Source organism: Vidua chalybeata, chromosome 3 (genome assembly GCF_026979565.1).
Source record: "Vidua chalybeata isolate OUT-0048 chromosome 3, bVidCha1 merged haplotype, whole genome shotgun sequence".
Lineage (NCBI taxonomy): Eukaryota > Metazoa > Chordata > Aves > Passeriformes > Viduidae > Vidua > Vidua chalybeata.
In genome coordinates this window covers 101,127,067-101,144,956 of record NC_071532.1, presented here as the reverse complement: position 1 = coordinate 101,144,956, position 17,890 = coordinate 101,127,067, and the positions used below count along the sequence as shown (strand labels likewise).

The window sequence follows — 17,890 nt, the reverse complement described above, 5'->3', positions numbered from 1 at the left end:
AATCAATAGTTGCACCTATTTTAATTCAACTGTGTTTTGAGAAATGCTAAATGGTATTTGTTTTTAGTAGCATATGGAAACAATTTTCCTGTCGCAAACCATGAGGAGGACTTAGGTATGATGACACAAAACTTCTGCAGATGTGTTAAGGGGGTGCATTTCTGACAAATGCCTTTTCTGCTGCCATTAGTGTTCTTGAGGTTCTATGGTAAGTTGATTAAAGAACTGATTAGTCTGAGAAACAACCGTGTTGTTTCATCTCCTTTTGCTAAGTGGTCCCTCTAGGTAGGGTACATACCCTCTAGGTAGGTACCTCCCCTCTGTAGGTACCAAGGGGACTGTGAATAGTGTGTCAGTGAGGTGACACCTCCCTTCAGTGGCAGCAGGTGGGGATGCCAGTTTAAAGTGACTGTGTAACCACAGTCTGCGGGTCCTCATCTGTCCTGGTAGTCAGAATTTCTAAGCATCACTGAATTCTGCTTGTCATCTTAAGCAGATGGTGCTGGTTATTTTAAACTTGGTATTTCTTGCCTTTTTATTTTTAAGGTAATACCTGTTTTCAATAGCAGAAGTTGGAAGGTTTGACAATATTATGCTGTATAATTTACAGCATAAGATTTACATTCTTCTTGGAAACGGTCAGTACTCAAGGACATTTCTGATAGTCTTTTTACCATTTTAGTGGGAAATTGATTTTACACTGACAACACAGGCAAGCAGATTATTTTGTCAGTATGAGTCAGTTTTTGCCTTAAGGTGCCTTAAGAGTGATACTACTAAGGTGATTGTCCTAAGTGACTTAAGTGCCCTTAGGTGACATTCCCTTTGGAGCATCTGTCTCTTTTAATCCTGCTTTTTCCACACTCTTTGGAAAAAAATCACACCCTACTTTCTTGTAGAACCGAATCTTTTGGAATAAGTGAGGTAAAGAATGGTACAAAGGGAAAGGAAGTTGAATGCTGCACTGGGAAATGAAATTAGTTGTCTTCCTATGCAGTAATTTAGGCTACAAAGCCAGACATTAAACTTTTAGGGGTCTTTATTGACTTTACTTTTTCTGTTATCTTATTTGGGATGATAAATTTTTAATTGCAGAGTACTAGATCTTACAGCTCTAATTATTGGAAGATGAGTCTTGTGATGAAGATGTAAAATCATGTTAAATTCATGACATTAGTGAAACTGGCATGGATCTCTTAGGTTGAATGGCCAAATTTGCTTTAATTTTAGTTCTTGTTGGTATTGTCATTCACCTGTACTGAGCTTTCCAGTAAGAATTTTTTGGTGGAAGGAGGGGAAGGGGGGGTTATAGCAGTTATTTGTGAAGGAAATACACAAGGAATTGACTCCACCAAAGAAGAGAGTGGTGTGGAAATCATGCAGTCTGTGTTCAGGATAGTGATGCCATTGTATATAACGCACTGTTTGTGAACACTGAAATATATAATGAGAATAAAAGGAATTACTGGGTAGTAGATCCGTGTGTGAAAATAGTGCATGAGGCAGTGACTGTGGACAAGGTTGCAGGAGAGGACTTGTGAAGTGATTTATGGAGATATAGGCAGATGGAAATCTCTTCTTCAAATTATTTTCCAAAATGTATCACTGGGTCTTGTGGTTTTTCTTTTTTTTCATTACAGATTAATGTTTTGAGGTTTCCCCAACACCCACCAGCTGCTGTCCCCCCAGTAAGCTTGCAAGGTGTACAAAAAATACAAAACTAAGTGGGTGACTTGTCAGCAAGAAAGTTACTTAGATTTTATTTCTGGAAGGAAAATCTAGGGAAGGAAAAGTTGAAGTTGTTTTCCCAAGAAGGAATGAATGAAAAAGAAATACAGCACATCTGGTAACCATTGCTATTCCTGAAATGATAAGAATATATTATAAAAAGTAAAACTCAGGTCTTCAGGATATAACAGCAAATCAGTTTTGCCATGTATTGAAGATGTGTGGAATAGCAGCTTGTAGTTTAGGCTCAGGAACAGGCACTTAAAATATTAAAAAAATTCTGAAGAGATGTAAGCAGTTCTAGGAAATGTTTTTTTACTGGGAACTTCCTCATAATCCAAAAAGTTTTAACAAGCTCTGCTTTTAAGGTCCCTAGGAAATTGCAGCTCTCCCTGAGGTACTAGGGTAGCTGTACGAAAAAATTTATGCTCTCACTTATTTTACTGTAATGCGTTGTTATTTCCTGGCTGATCAGCCTGAATGTGGAATGTTATCTATTAGTACAGCTGTGTTTGCTTACATGCTGTGAGATGACAGCCTGGTTATTTGAAAGACTATTTATGGATTGCAAACTTTGCAATCTTTACTTTAATGATTTAAATTTGGGAGCCCAAATACTATTTTTTAAGCATAGACATATTGCAAAATGTTGATAAATTTGTCTGTCTTTCAGTGTTTATTCCTTTGTAACTTGGTGAGATCTGAATATTTCAGTTAACGAGAAATTTGCTGTATATATTTTATATTGAATGGAAGAAAAAATTAAGTCATTGCCTACTCTAATGCTGAGTTTGTGGTGCTCTAATATTCTCATTAGAAAGGTATAAACATGATTGCTTATTTTGAGGATTTTTTGTGGATCCTTCCTTACTGGTTATCCTTGTTCTCTCCTCAGTTTTGTATCTTTTTTCTGCTTCTTACTGACAAATAATTTTAACTCCTCTTATAGATAAGGATATATATCCTGAGTTGTTCGGTATTCTTTTTTTATATGTTTGGAGAGTGCTTTCATTTATATAGTGACTGCAGTTGCTCCCTCTGCCTAAAGTGGAGCAGGGTAGGTGGAACTGCTGTGTGAGATGATATGGAGTAGAGCTGGTTTTCTGAGTGGCTGTATTACATAGTACAAATTGATGTAAAAAGAGGTGGTTTTTTTTTTTTTTTTTCAGAAATCTTTTGCTTTTCTTGATGTTTCTGAAACCTTCATGAGCAATCTTTAGGTAGCTTAGCACTTAGATATTGGCATAATATGTTGCGCACCGAGTACTTTGTTAGGCATTACAGATCATTGTGGCATTTATTTGGCATAAAAAAGAATGATCTATAATGGCTTACAGGAGAACATAATTAGAAGTCAATGCCTTTTGTTACTACCCAAAGATTGAGGCAAAGCTGAATCAATAGACAATCTGTAGCACATTTTGTTTATTGCATCCTGGCATTTAAATTATTTGGTGTTACAGCCTGTTGTAGCTTATGCAGTTAAAGTAGACATTATATGAAGTAGTGAATAATAGAAAATACATAAAGAACTTGTAGGCTAGGAGCCAACTTAAACTTAATCAGTGAATATATGTACGTGTTGTATTTAAGTTAAAATGTGTGACATGCTGTCTGATGATTATTATTGTAATTGCAGCCAAGAGGCAACAGAACACATGGTGCATCATTTATCATCACTAGAGCAATTGCAGGTAAATATTACTTGTTCTTACATTCATGACTTCTAAGACTCTGTGGATTACTTGTAAATTTTACAATTTCAGCCCTTTAGAGTGCCTAATGATGGAAGCAGTAATGGAAATAAGAGTACAGGATGTATTTTCAGGAAGATGTTTTCTGATTGTGAACATGGCTGTGTTATTTTTATGTCAATTTTGCAAGCATTCTTGTCTCCATTAGTTTGTTGGGACAAACTAATAAACCATACATCTTAGAAGTTAACAAGCTCTGTGTTTGCAAACTATTGGAGCCTTATTTTTTTTCCCGATCTCTTGTACTGGGCTGTCTGCTTGTTAGTTCTATGAGGAAGTTTTAAATTCTGATGATACTACATTGCATAAACCAAGTGTTAAATGGCAGTGACCGAACTTTATTTTCATCCAGTAGGAGTTTCTCTTAGAATTTAAAAAAAATGTGCAGTGGTTTGTTTGTTTGTTTAGTTTGTTTTTTATTTGCCATTTGCATTTTTTCTAACATAAGAATTTGTTGGCCAAATAGAAAGGATTTTTCTCTCAATACCTTTCTCTTTAATGACAATTTGAGATTCCCTGTGCAGTAACCTAGAGGGTGTTTTAAGACTACTAGAGATGTAATTTTTTACCTTTTTCCATTTTAGGTCCTGCATTGTTTTTGCTTCGGTACATCTGGTACAGGTAGGTTTTACAAGAATGCTGCTTAATTTTCCTTTTTGGTAATATTTTTATAGCTTTTTCATTTGATAGAAAATAATTCCTCATGGGAGTAAAACTGAACACTTTTTTTGAATATTGTCCAAGCAATGCTTAGAATAGCCACTTTTCATAAATTGAGTTGCAGCTGAAGTCTAAATAGAAGAAGACTGGTATGTACTAGTTTGACTTCGTGCTTTTATCAGAAACTGAAGTAACATTGCAGTTGGAACAGGTTTCTCCAAACATGTGTTTGTCCTTTCCACTCCCAGCTGAGATACTGCAAGGGAAGCTGTTGTGAGGTTTTTTCTTAAGCCTCAGTGACAGATATGATGGCCTAACAGAGTTTGCTTCCCTTGGAGTAATAATTTTGAACTTTTTTCTTTGACAATTCAAACTCATACAAAAAGCTTGGTAACTATTTGAGCAGCACTCATGCCATTTATAAATTTTAGTTTTGATTCAAAAAGTCATTAAATGGTCCCATAAATTTATTGGGGTAAGTACAATGTTTTTGGAAAATTTCAGCTCTGTGGTTATACAGCTTAGCAGGTTTGAAGGTAACAGTTTCCTGTTTTAAAGGATAATCTGTTGGTTTTTAGTTACATGAAAAGGGACATTAACGTGACTTCATGTGAAACAGTAGTGTACTTGAATTTGGCAGGGAATGCTGTTTTCCTTATTGCTGGTGTTCTACTTTATTTTTGTGCACCTACTCCCCCCCCCCTTTTCCTGTGAGGGGGTGATGTTTATGGGCAAAATACTGTCATGTGAATCTAGTTGTAAGAATTCAGTTGTAGACCGAATTCTCTTACTTCTCTTCCCTCCCTCCAGTAGTCATATTTAAAAGCTAGTTTTAAGCTTTTATAGTTTATTCTAGTTGCTATTTTCATGTATTTGATAAAAGAGTTTTGGAGGGAGCTTGGGAGGCCTCTAGTTTAAAGTCCCACTAAAAGCAGGAGAGCACTGAATTCCAGCTGGGTTCTTTGGTGCTCTGTCTAGCTAGGGGTTAGAAAGGTTGAAGGATGAAGAACCCAGAGAGTCTCTGGTCAGCTTGTTCAAGTGCCTCACTGTCTTCATGGTGAAAAAAATCTCTTCTTAATGACAGCTTAGAAGCTCCTTGGTTTTGGAATTACAGAAACATTTAGGTTGGAAAGGACCTTTACAGTCATGGAGTTCAACTGTTACACCAGCACTTCCAAGTCCTCCAAAGGGTTGATCATAGTTTCTTGTGTTCCAGCCATGCACCTCTGTTCCTCCCATCTTCCTGGTAGTCTCCTAGGTATCAGTCAGAATGCTGCTGTTTTGTCATCTTGAAGCCCCCCCTTCTTCAGGCTAAACAAGTACAATTCCCACAGCATCTGATTTATTGTAGGGCAAGTACTCCAGTCCCCTGATCATCTTGGTGCCCCTCCTGTTTACTGGTGTTCTTTTAATGGGTGTACCAAAACTGGTTGGTGACCAGAGTGTAAAGAGTGATAAATACGTGATCAGTTCTGTTAATAGGCAGTTTTGTTCTATTAGTAAAAACAAGGCTGTTGTTAGCCTTTGTCGTTGGCAGGGTGCAGTGTTGATTCATGTTCAGTTGCAAATCCTCTCAGGTAATTGATGGTTGCCTTGAAGCTGAGTTGTCTGGCGTGTGTATCTGCATTGGTTTGCTGTTTGTTCTGATTGAGCATGATGATTTTGGTATTTCAGCCCTGCAAAGTTTTCTCTGCCCACTGGACTGGTTCGTCTGGTTAGTAAGCAGATCAACTGGCACCTCGTACTTGCAAGGTAACAAGCTCCCATGCTTTGCTATTTCTGACAGGAGTGAATGTATTAATGCTCCCTCTGCTCCCCCACCATCCCCACTCAGCCATGCTGAGTTGTTAATTGTGCTAAAGATTTCTTTCTGGTCAAGAGAAATACTGGAGGCTCTCACAGGTGGCCTCAGTGTGCTACCTAGGGGCTTTTAACCTGCTTCCCTTCAGTTAGTGCTCACTGAGGCCTGATGAATGTCTGTCTAGCTTTTGGGGCAAAGTGGCTTGTAGTGCAGTCATTTTCAAATTCAAGTCCTGAATTTGGTTGACTAAAGACTTAAAACTTCGCAGGATATATAATTCTAAAATGAGCAATTTATATTTGTGGAAAGTGAATGCATACCTTCAAGACTTGTCTACTATTACATACATAGAGAAGTGAGAGTTCCAAGGCTAGAACCAACTGTTCTGCAGGAATTTTAGCAACATCAGTGAGGTCACTGGCTTTTAACAGTAAGCACAGAAAAATAGTTCAGTGACATGATTACATGAAGGTAGTAGGGAAGGTTTTAGTTTATGCTGTACGCAAAGAGACATCACTTACTGAATTATGATAGTTGTTTAAGCCAGATAAAGCAGTACATAGTTGTGTACGTTGCTGTTGTAAAATTATCTGTAAGCAACATCTGACTCTGACCTCCCATGCCGTGGGATTTTACACATTGTGCTGTTTTCTTAGTGCTGCTGGAAAGGAGTGGCAGACAGATTTCTCTGAAATGAAAGCAATATCAGCATGGATATTTTATTTTTAATAAAAATTGGTATTTTCCGTTTTAATTTCTTTAGAGTTTTAAATGAGGCAATTTATAGAGAAAAGCACCTAGGACACTGATGCACATTCTGTAAGGAGTGGACTTAAAGTGAACTTTCACATTTGTTTTTTCTTTCAGCAATGGTAAATTGTTGGCAGTTGTTCAAGACCAATGTGTAGAAATCAGGTAACTTAGCATTATCTGTTACTTCAGCTGTGGAGTTCTGAGAAAATGTTTCTACTCTTCCAAATGTTCCAAATTTTCTGAGAAAATTTTCTAGCAATACTTTTACAATTCCTTTTTTTGTTTTGCAATGCTATATATTGTGAAATTTATCCATGGAATGATCATAAAAGCAGGAGCCTTCTGTTTCTTTTTAGTTCACAGCCATCCCCCATTAAAAAAAAAAAAAACAAACCAAAAAAAACCCCAACATAAACCATCCTTGACCCCCCCCAATTATAATAGATATGTTGATATAAGTATATATCTGTATTTCTCTCTCTGTTTTCAAGATGTGAAAGAAAAACAATCAAGATCCTCAAAAACACTCAACACAAATCATGGTCTTTCTAACCTTTGCCTTTCTGCCCCCTTTTGAAATTCTCCCCTAATAAATGGCCAAGGAGCTAGTATGTAGTGTTCTTCTCTGTGGAGTAGCTGGCATGTGTAATACTTCACCTTGTTTTACAAGTGGTGTGGATTGCTGTAAAGACTGATGCTTTCCCTTTTCTTGTGCTCTCTTAACAACAAGCTCTCCTTTGCCAGTTCAAGAGCACATTTAGCTGTAGAACAGATCTTGATTGAGTGTGTTTACTTGCTTCACAAAAATCCATTTGCTAGAAGGTCAGACCTTCCATTTATATGTAAAAGAAGCAAGTGTATGAAAATTGTTCAATCAAAAGTGGTGTGAGCACCATAAACGTCAGCTTAAAGACTATAAAATAAATCTTGTGTTTCAACTGTATTAATGTAACTATATTCTTGCCTTGTTTCTAAAATTGTGACCTAGAGAATACTGACTAGGTTTTTTTTCTGAAGTTATAGGAAGCACTGAAATGATTCTGTCCTATTTTGTACAGCATTACAAATAAATGAGGGATGTTCATCTTTATGCAGTTGCAGGGGCTCTAAAATACTATTGTTAGTTACTGTAGCTGCCTAAGGGTGAAAGTTACTATCTGCTTTTTTGAACAAGTAGTTAGAGCCATGCAGGCCTTTGAATTGTGCATTTGGAATATTTTTCTAGTGTTCTGTTACAGAAAATGGATTACTGGGTTTTTTTGTGTTTTCATATGAGTTTTTTCTGCAGGTCTGCAAAAGATGACTTTGTATCCATAGTTGGAAAATGTCAAGGTACGGCAAACTCTTCATTATTACTTAGTGTCATCATTGTTATTCATATGTTTGATAAATGGTGGTGTTGGTTTACTTTAATGGTAGTTATAGAACTTCTTAAAATCATTGGAAAGAATCTCTTAATGGTTTTGCTTCTTGACTAGCTCCATTACCGTCTCTCTGCAACTTCTTTCTATGATGAATATATGAAACCTGAATCTGAAATGAAATGATAGTTAGAATTAATGGCTCTGGAAGAGCCATTTCTTTTTTTACCCTCCTCTAAGATAAGCCTGTAATGCTGATGGGCCCCCTGCATTTTTTTCATGCAATTGACTTTTTGTTCTGCTGGAGGGATTATATTTATGTTTTGCATTTATTAATAATTTTATTCATTTTTCATAGTGCCAAAGGATCCTAACCCTCAGTGGAGGAGAGTGGCATGGAGTCATGATTGTACATTACTTGCTTATGCTGAAAGCAGTGGAACAGTCAGAGTGTTTGACCTGATGGGTAGTGAGCTTTTGGTCATTTCACCGGTATGTGCTCTCTTGGGTTAAAAATGAATGTAGTAGAACTTTTTTTAAGGATCATGGATAATTTCCACTCTTTGACCTTTTTTAAATCATGGCTTAGTTTGCTATAAATGCTTACACTATGAATACCATGCAGAAATGGACCATAAAAAGTTCCACTATAATACATCCGTGATATTATCAACAAGAGTCATGTATAGCCCTTAAAACAGCATAAAAGGGTATGTTTCACATCTGTCCTGAATTGTGATAGATCTGTAGGTGCATCAGACAGTGAAAATATGGAATCACCACAGTTTGTAGTAATAGATGACAAATCTGCACTTCGTATGCAGAGTCAAATTGTAAATCAAGAAATGTTTCTGCCAGAGTACTTTGCTTGGTATTAATATTGGATAATTGCTGTTGACAGGCCCCACACAATATATTTTCTATTTTGTATGTTCAGTGGTTGTATTGAACTGGTTTGTGAAGGGGGCTCAAGTGTATTTCCTCAGTATAATGTTTTTGCAAACTTTATAATAGTATGATTTCTTTAAAATCAAGATAAAAGAAAATGTATTTAGTTTGTAATTGAAACTTTAATTTTTTAATACAATATAGTTAATTTTACTTTCTAATTGTTTCAATAACAAAGACACTTTTTTAAAAATCCCCTTTCTCTCCCAATGTCTGCCTCATTTCTGGGTAAAGACAGCAAGTTTTCCAGGCGATCTGAGTTACGCTATTGCTGGATTGATCTTTCTAGAATACAAAGCAAGTGCCCAGTGGTCAGCTGAACTCCTTGTTGTTAACTACCGTGGAGAACTGAGAAGTTACCTTGTAAGGTATGCATAAATTTTGACTTGCTTTGAGATGGCACAGTAAACTTCAAAGGAATTCTTTCTATTCTTTAAAGAAGATAAATCTGAACTAACGCATGTATATTTTTTTCCTGGCATACTTAGTGTTGGAACAAATCAAAGCTTTCAAGAAAGTCATAGTTTCAGCTTTAGCAGCCACTACGATCATGGGATAACAACTGTCATTTATCATCCTGGTCACAGGTAAGCGTTCTGTTTGCTACCTGACATTGGTATGTAAATGATGAACAAAAAGTGGCAAAATAAGCATTGAAGTGTGTTGGATAGGGAGGGGGAGAAAAATCTATTCTAAAATTGCTAATTAGGGTATTAATAATAACAAGTCATGTCTCTTTCTGCTATGAAAGAGGAACCTTAGTTCATCTCACTTGACTTTCATTATTCCATTAGTAAAGTTACGTCTTTTTCTGTTTGAGTACCTTGTGTAAGCAACATGCACTTTTTAGAATGTCAGGAATAGCTTCAAAAGAGGTTTCTGAATGTGGTGAAAGAGGTAAAGGTTGAAGTATAAATTTAGTTTTTTTTTTTTTTTTTTTGTGAGGTTTTTGTTGTTGTTTTTTTGTTTGTTTTCCTATCTGGAATTTATTGCTGGACTTATTGGCAAGCCCATTTTCCCTCGTGTTCTCAGTGGAACTGCCAGGCTCTGGTATTTGGAGTTGTCTTGTGATGTGTTTTCTCTGTTAGTAATCTTTGAGTACAGAAACTGGACTTGAAATGTTGACTGACTGCCTGCTTGGTCTTGAACCCAATGTAACTGAAATAGGTCCTGGTTAGCCTATTACATTTACCCTATGCTAAAAATGGGTCTACTTTTTTAATATCAATTTGTTATGTACCAAGATAAATTCAGCAACTCTATTTCTATTTCTCTTCAATTGTGGGAACTAAACTTTGTTTTATATATTTTTCTTGTATTAAATCTGCTAGGATTGAATCATTTAGTGCAATGTTATATCATTGTATTGTTTTAAATGGAAATTAGGCTTGGCTATAAAATGCCAGAAGAAACCCACTGTGGAAAAAACTTCTCGTTCTTCAGTATTAAGTGAGCTTGTCATAGCTATTTTAGGAAAACAAATTATTATTAATGAGATGTAATGTTCTTCTAGGTTATTATTTTGAGAGATTAATTTTGTATATGGCTTTTTCTTTTCATCCAATTAATATTTAGTGATTTCACATAATTAATACTCAGTATACTAAACTTACAGTTTTGAGGTGATAGTTGTGGGTTATGGAGCTTTGGTAGCACTACAGGACCAGACAGCAGAACCAGCCCATTGTTTCCTTTCATCAGAGGAGGGTTAATGGTTATAGAATTTCCTGCTATGTGCAGCCTGTTAAGTGGCTTGACACTTAAAAGAGTGCACAATTGGATGGAAAACAAAAGAACCAGTGTTTTGCTCCTGATGGATGCAAGTCTTTTCTGTTTTGAATTTAGTCTGTGGTAGAAAGCTTGTAAACTTGACATTGGAGAATTCTAAATTCGCAGGTAGAGTCTCTTGCTGAAATTTTCTTATTATCCCAAAAACCCTAGAAAGGCTTGAACACAAGTACTTTAAAGTTGTGCATTAAAGAAAATTGTTGATACACCTCGAAGTTTTAATTTTCAATAATGTGTTTGATCACCTAAGACAAGTTCAACTTGTTCATTTTGTGCTTTCTTGCATTTCATTTAATCTCAGGTGGTGAAATTATACTGATCTCTCTTCATTGCTTGTAAGGCTTGACTTACTGCCTTACTGTATTACTGTGTATTTGCTCATGACCTATTATAATGCAATAAAGTAGCAGTTAAGAACTTAATTTACTTAATTTTTTCAACTAGATGTATGATAATTGCAAAGAGAATATGTCAGTAGGGAATGTTTCTGAATCTGTAGGAAAATTTGAAGGTATAACTGGGGGAAAAAAAATCCAATAATGACTTTTACTGTTTTTGAAAAGTATTATATACCTTAATTTAGATACCTAATGTCGGTGTTCTTGTGTGATCCTGCTTTCATCTAGGATGGAATTTATGGTGTATTTTAGTTGACAAAACTTAAATGTCTGCTTCAGTCTGCTTCAGTGCTTCAGTTTACAAACTCACTCTTTGCAAACTCACATCCAAGGTTCAACAGCTGCTTGTTTTGGTTATCTTAATCTGGAACTGAATGTGACATTTCTGGGTTATCTGCAATTGCTGCAGAAAATGTTTGATATTAAAGTATAAAGCAATGAAGGGCTTGTGATGAAGGAGGTAGAGGATTTCAGATTTATTTAAAATATTTGTACCAAAATTGCTAAGTAAAGAAGGGCATAGCAAGTTTTTCTTGGATACCTCAACTGAGCTTGTTCTTGAGACTGGTGGTACACTGGTTATCTTCAGCCCAACTTTGTATAAACCTGGGGAGTGGAGTACAGTTGAGGTACTGCCAGAGCAGCCAGTTTTTGAGACTGGAGGAACCCTTGGAGATCATCTAATCCATTCCCCTTCACCTCAGGGTCAGCTAGAGGAGGTTACTTGGAGCCATGTCACTACAAGTCTAAAACCTGCACATCTGTGTCCTCCTGTAGGAGCATGGTCTGTGTCAAGGCCTCTAAGGTGCTAGGGAGCTGCTCCAGAGGGTGCTGGAGACTGAGCCTGGCAGCACATCACTGTGATTTTTTAGAATATACACAAAGACAGGTTCTGGCCATCTTTTTCTTCAGAATGCTGCACTCTAGGCCTGGCATTTACATAGGGCTTTTTCCAAGTTTTGTTGAAAGGGTTCCTGACCCCTGCTAATCAGGCGTCCATCTGGAACAAAAGCTCAAAGCATCCTTTGATTAGGAACAGCTGGCAAACTTTGCTAAAAGCTTCTAAAGCATGCTAGCTAGCTCTTCCTGTCAATGACAGGCATTGTGAACTTCCTCAAAGGCTTCCCAGGAATCCTCTGATGGTGTCGGGAGTCCTCAGATGGTCCTAGAAGTATGTAGATGTTTAAGGGCTTCCTGCAGTTGTGCCTTTTTTTGTAGATACTTTCTTTACCTTTTGATGAGTGATTCATTACAATGATGCTTCCAAGCAAAGTTAGACACCTAATCTCAAAGTTTCATCAAAGTAGTCATCAGTTAAATACAGAAGTGCTTGTTAATAAGGTGAAAGGGCTTCAAGGGCAAATACTGTGATAGAGTTTAGTGGTGATCAGCAATAATTATAAGATTTACATAAAAGTTTTTAAAATGCCACCTAAGGTGTGCAACAAAAATACTACATGCACTGTATACATGCAATATATAATTGATACAGTGGCTTTAGAAAACAGAATTGACAAAGCTTAATGTGTTCAGTTCTTCAGTGAAAGAGAAGTAGCTTTTGTACCACATCTGAATAAATGGGAATCTGATGCTTAAACTGAATGATCGGAACTTGTTATATACTTAAGCAGTAATTTTTTATCATTTTTGAGGGTAAGAGGGAGACTCAGACTTGTGGCCAGACTTATTTTATTCTAGATGTTGGGCATTATGACTTACCTGGAAAGCTAGAGATGAAAATAAATAGGTATACATGCTACAGATAACAAATGTTACTTGAATGATGTTGAAGTTTGTTTAGATTTCAGGGTATTTATTCACAGACAAAGTTTATTGGGGCTGTTAAGTGTCTTCGTATATTTAGCCTTTTGTTACTCTAAGCAAACTGCTATAGACTTAAAATTAAAAAATATGTGGGAGTATATGAAATCATAATGCATCTTCATATATTTTACAGACTTCTCCTTGTAGGAGGCTGTGAAACAGATGAAGATGGAGTATCTAAAGCTGCTGGTTGTGGGATATCTGCTTGGAGAATTCTGTCAGGCTCTCCCCATTACAAACAGGTCACTAGTTATGAAGATGATGTTAGAACAGTAAGTTTGTCTCTTCATTTTACTGGATGAATATTGTCACTGGAAGCTCAATAAGTATCTCTTTATGAAAGATGAATTTAATGTGATTTTTTTTGCTATTTTCTAAGCTATGATACATATGTCTAAACAATTATCTTTTCCCCTACAGCATCTGTCTGTTTTTGCTTTTTCTGTAGTATGATTTGAACTTCAAGTTCTTAATTATCACTTGTGGTTTTAAAACCAAAAACAAGAAGAAAGAAGTCTGTAAATTTCCAAGCTACAATATTTTTTTCTCTTAGTTGTACATTGGGATATGTTACTTGCCTTTGTTGGAAAAAAGTTACAGTTTGTTCTTCTATTACTTCAGAACAAAAGGCAGGACACCTGAAATAAATACTTCAGTTCAATTCTGGCTCTTGATTTCTTTTGGTTCTAGTAGAAGTAAATGTTGGTAATAGCTTGGTTATACTGAAATAAATTTGCAGTATTCCAGAATAAATTCCAGTGTTTACTCTTATATAGATACTGCTTAGCATTACAAGCAAGTTGTTAATTTAATTGCAAATGAGGAGTGCTTTTGTGTGACATGTTATATAGCTACTGAAATCAACAGAATTATACAAACTAGATTTTATTATGCTTGCATTATTTTAAAGTAGGCAGTCTTAAGGAAGTTTAAAAATAGTAACATCATAGAATATGCTGAATTGGAAGAGACCCACAAAGATCATTGAGTCCAGCTCCTAGCTTTGCACAGGAGACTCTGAGTCACACCATGTGCCCAACAGCGTTGTCCAAACCCTTCTTGAGCTCTGTCAGGCTGGTGCTGTGACCACTTCCCTGGGGAGCCTGTTCCAGTACCCAACCACCCTCTGGGTGAAGAAATTTTTCCTGATATCCAACCTAAACCTCCCCTGACACTTCAGGCTATTCCCTCTGGTCCTGTCACTGTCATCACACACCAGAGATCAGTGTCTGTCCTTCCTCTTCCCCTCATAAGGAAGCTGTAACTGCAGTGAGGTGTCTCCTCAGTCTCCTCTTCTCCAGGCTGAACAGGCCAAGTGACCTCAGTCACTCACATGGCTTCCCCTCAGGGCCCTTCACCTTCCTCATGGTCTTCTTTGGGCACTCTGATGGCTTAACCTCTGTTGTATATTGTAGCCCTGCTGACTCATTCAATTCACTGTCGGCCAGGACCCCCAGGTCCCTTCCTGCAGTGCTGCTCTCCAGCCTCTCATTCCCCAGTCTGTGCACACAGCCAGTGTTGCCCCAGATACAGAGTCTGGCACTTGGCCTTGTTAAACTTCACATGGTGGGTGATTGCCCATTTCTCTAATTTGTCAGGGTCTTTCTGCAGAACCTCTAAAGAATCTTGTGGAGTTGTTTTAGTATTTTAAATATGACTTAATTTTTGGTGCATGAAAGAGTGTATGAGATTGTTTTTCATTGTATAATTTGTTTCTGTTCTTACAGGCACAGAGAAGAGGATTATTAAGGATTATGAATTTAAGATTTTACAGCAGGCGAGGAACAGAACAGGTATTAAGATCTAGGTTTACCTTAGAAATGTATTTTACTAACATAATTGTCCATTAATGACTACCTGAGAGACTGACTGAAAGTAGGTTTTAATTTATGCAACCTAGGAATTAACATTCTATTAAATGAAGGAAAAAGCTTTTGCATTAAATTGAGTATCTTGCCACTTATTTGGCTTTCTTAAAAATCCCATTAGTTCATTTGCTGAAGCTTGAATCATTGGGTTCAGGAACACGTCTAGAGATGTAAAGTTCAATATTAAATGTAAACCCTTATTCAAAAAAGAAGGTATAAGGAGCCACTTAATTATTTGAATTAATGTGATAATCAGGCCATGTTAGATGTGTTATGTATTCTACAAGAAGAAAGTGGACTGTGATGATGTTTCTCAAGTATATGCCCAAGAGATACAGAATAAGAACAAAACTCAGCCTTCTGCACTATACCTATCCCACTGGAAAATAACAAAAAAACCTCAGCCCACAATTTTCACACCGTGTGGGGAAGAAAAAAAGTGGATACAAACAAATAATTTATGACTTAAGTAGGGCAGACACAAGGACTTTATTTTTATAGTCTGAGATACTATGGAAACATTTTGCTCAGTAGCTTCAGAAGTTTATTATCGGTCAGACTTCTTTTCCCAGCATACATATGAACCTAATAAAATTGCTGATCAGAACCAACTTGTTCTTAACAAACTCTGGGTATGGACCTTGTGTTTTCCTCTGCTGTGAATGAGTGTTAAACCTTGAATGTTGTGCTGAGGTGTAGGTGTGTGCTTTCTGTATTTCTGAGGTGTTGTACATGGTGCTTGTGGCTTTCTTCTACATGCCTTAGGAACTTCCTATGCAGTAATGCACTTCCTTTTCTTATCTTTTGTCTGCTCATCGTGTAGCCTTGGTTTGATTCCTTTTTCTATCCCCCTTTCCCTTCTTGTAAAAAAATTTGTTTTCCCTTCTTTTGCTTTACAAGGAAACAACAGTAAAGAATCTGTCTACCACCTTCACTCTGTGTCCTCCTGAGAGGAAAAATGGCTGATCTGAGTTGGAAATGACCTTAATAGATTTTTGGGAAGTTTTAGGTGGCTGGTTAAAAGAAGGAGTTGCCTGCTTAATTGGAAAGGGGAAACAAATCTTTCTGAATCTTTCTCAAGGGTGAAGAGGGAGAGATTTTATTTCCTTCACTGAAAATGCTAAAGATAAAGCTGACTTAAGCTTTTTTAGCTGAAAAGCTTGTATTGCATGTAGCTGTACTAAATTTCAACTTCATTGCACTTGCCAGTACTAAATTAATGAAGAAATATGGAAACTTACTTATCCTTGAATGTTTTGATCCAATTTCAGAGATTATGGCTTAAATATATAAGGTATAGTTTTTATTCCTAGTGTGAAATTAACATCATGCTTAAAATATGATAGACACAGCAGCTAGAGGACTTGTATATTAGAACTGGCTACACTGGGATTTGATTCTTAGTGTTGTTAAATGACACTTAAAAATGTGAAGTGCCAGCCTGCTGAGTTTCTCAACATCTTTTGCTGTTCCCTTAAGCTGATGAGCTGTTTACAGGGGCAGCATTGCCTGCTTTGGCAAAGGACTCATTAATTTCTATAGATAACAGGGCTTAGGTGGTAAATTTGAGTGTGCTAATGTACACCCAATGTTTAAATCTCACAGCCAGAGAATTATTACTGACTGCTGAGTAAACATTTACCTCCTTTGAAGATCTGTGATGTATACCACTGATCAGTTATCTGAACAGGTTGTATATTTTACCTCTATGTTTCTAGGTCTTTAACAGTCTTTTGTTCTTTGTCCGTTGTGCGTGCAAATTGACTTGTAAAGAGAGAAATGCCATTAGAAGGCATGCACAGTTCCTGGGCAGATTACAGTTGAAATTGCAGTACTGCAGCTGCCTAAGAATATAGTCAAATAATATTATTTTTTTCTAATATAAATAATTCTTTTTTTTTTTTTTTAAAGAAACCCTTAATGCTCTTTTCAATTAAAGACATATTTTAGGCATGGATTTAAGGACTACTCTCACCAGCTGCAAACCACTGTACAATAGCAAATAGATTCCTTGATTATCATTGCTTCTATGGCATACCTAGAACTTAAAAAGGCTAAGAAATAAAATTCAAAAAAATAATAAAAAAACTTCCAAGTCCAAACAATCACCCTGTCTTGCAGAGAATATTTTTATCTTCAAATAATACCTACCAGTAACATTCTGTAGAAGTGCCATTAAAACTTCATAATTGATGGATGTCAACTAACCTTTCTGTGCTTCATTTATGTTGGGGTATTTTTTAAGAGGGGAAGTGCTGGCCTAAAAATTGGTTAACTGCAAACTTGGAAATTTTAAACTGTGAATCTTTATTAAAAGATTTTTTAAATTGAACTAACAAAATGAATTTCATTAACAATATTCTTTTTGGGAATCTATATCCTGCTGTCTTTCAGGGAAATTGAGACACTTTAAGAAATGAATAGTCTTTCTGAAAATGCAGAATTTTGTTGGGAGAGGGGTGAATAAATGTAAGACGTATTTTCAGAAATTGTCATTCATTGCCAGTGTCACTAAATTTGACTTTAAAATTTAAGTGTGTATTTAGAGTGTCTTGTGGAAATGGAGTACAGATCCAGTTGTAAATGTGTAGGATTTCATGAATCCTTAAGAAGGTATTTTGTTAGAAGTATATTTTGTCTCTTAAGGTATCCAGAGCTGAAGGAAATCTTAATCCAGGAGAATTTTTTTAGCCTTAATGGAGTTAATGTACAAATGTTGAATTATTTTATCTGTATGGATTTAATCTGATAATCGCGATGTTACTACTTGGTCTGTTGTCGCTCAAGAGGTTCTTGGATTCTGATTCAGTATCCTGAAAGAACAACAGATCTCTTATGTCTCCAAGATCCCTTAATGTCTGTATTTTCTGTATCCCTTTTTTTGTTTTCCTTTAATTTAAGAATTTGATTTGTAGTAATGCCCACCTATAAGCTTCCTCCCAGGGAGGAAGAGCTGTAGTGAGCTGTGGTTTGGTAATAGTCTTCCTTGGATGGACCAGAGAGCCAG

General features: G+C 36.4%; 1 protein-coding gene across 2 annotated transcripts in view; it reads left to right on the top strand.

Annotated features, from left to right (window-relative positions):
- NBAS (NBAS subunit of NRZ tethering complex) overlaps positions 1-17,890 on the top strand; it is a 159,517-nt gene that overhangs the window by 1,195 nt on the left and 140,432 nt on the right. For both annotated transcript variants that reach the window (XR_008429863.1, XM_053937943.1), the window contains exons 2-11: positions 3,368-3,422; positions 4,067-4,103; positions 5,817-5,894; positions 6,811-6,858; positions 7,985-8,028; positions 8,416-8,549; positions 9,240-9,373; positions 9,494-9,592; positions 13,149-13,287; positions 14,743-14,808. Coding sequence is in view for 1 of the 2 variants with exons in the window: in XM_053937943.1 (XP_053793918.1) it covers positions 3,368-3,422; positions 4,067-4,103; positions 5,817-5,894; positions 6,811-6,858; positions 7,985-8,028; positions 8,416-8,549; positions 9,240-9,373; positions 9,494-9,592; positions 13,149-13,287; positions 14,743-14,808 (834 nt within the window). In the remaining variant the exon portion in view is untranslated. The remainder of the gene's footprint in view (positions 1-3,367; positions 3,423-4,066; positions 4,104-5,816; positions 5,895-6,810; positions 6,859-7,984; positions 8,029-8,415; positions 8,550-9,239; positions 9,374-9,493; positions 9,593-13,148; positions 13,288-14,742; positions 14,809-17,890) is intronic.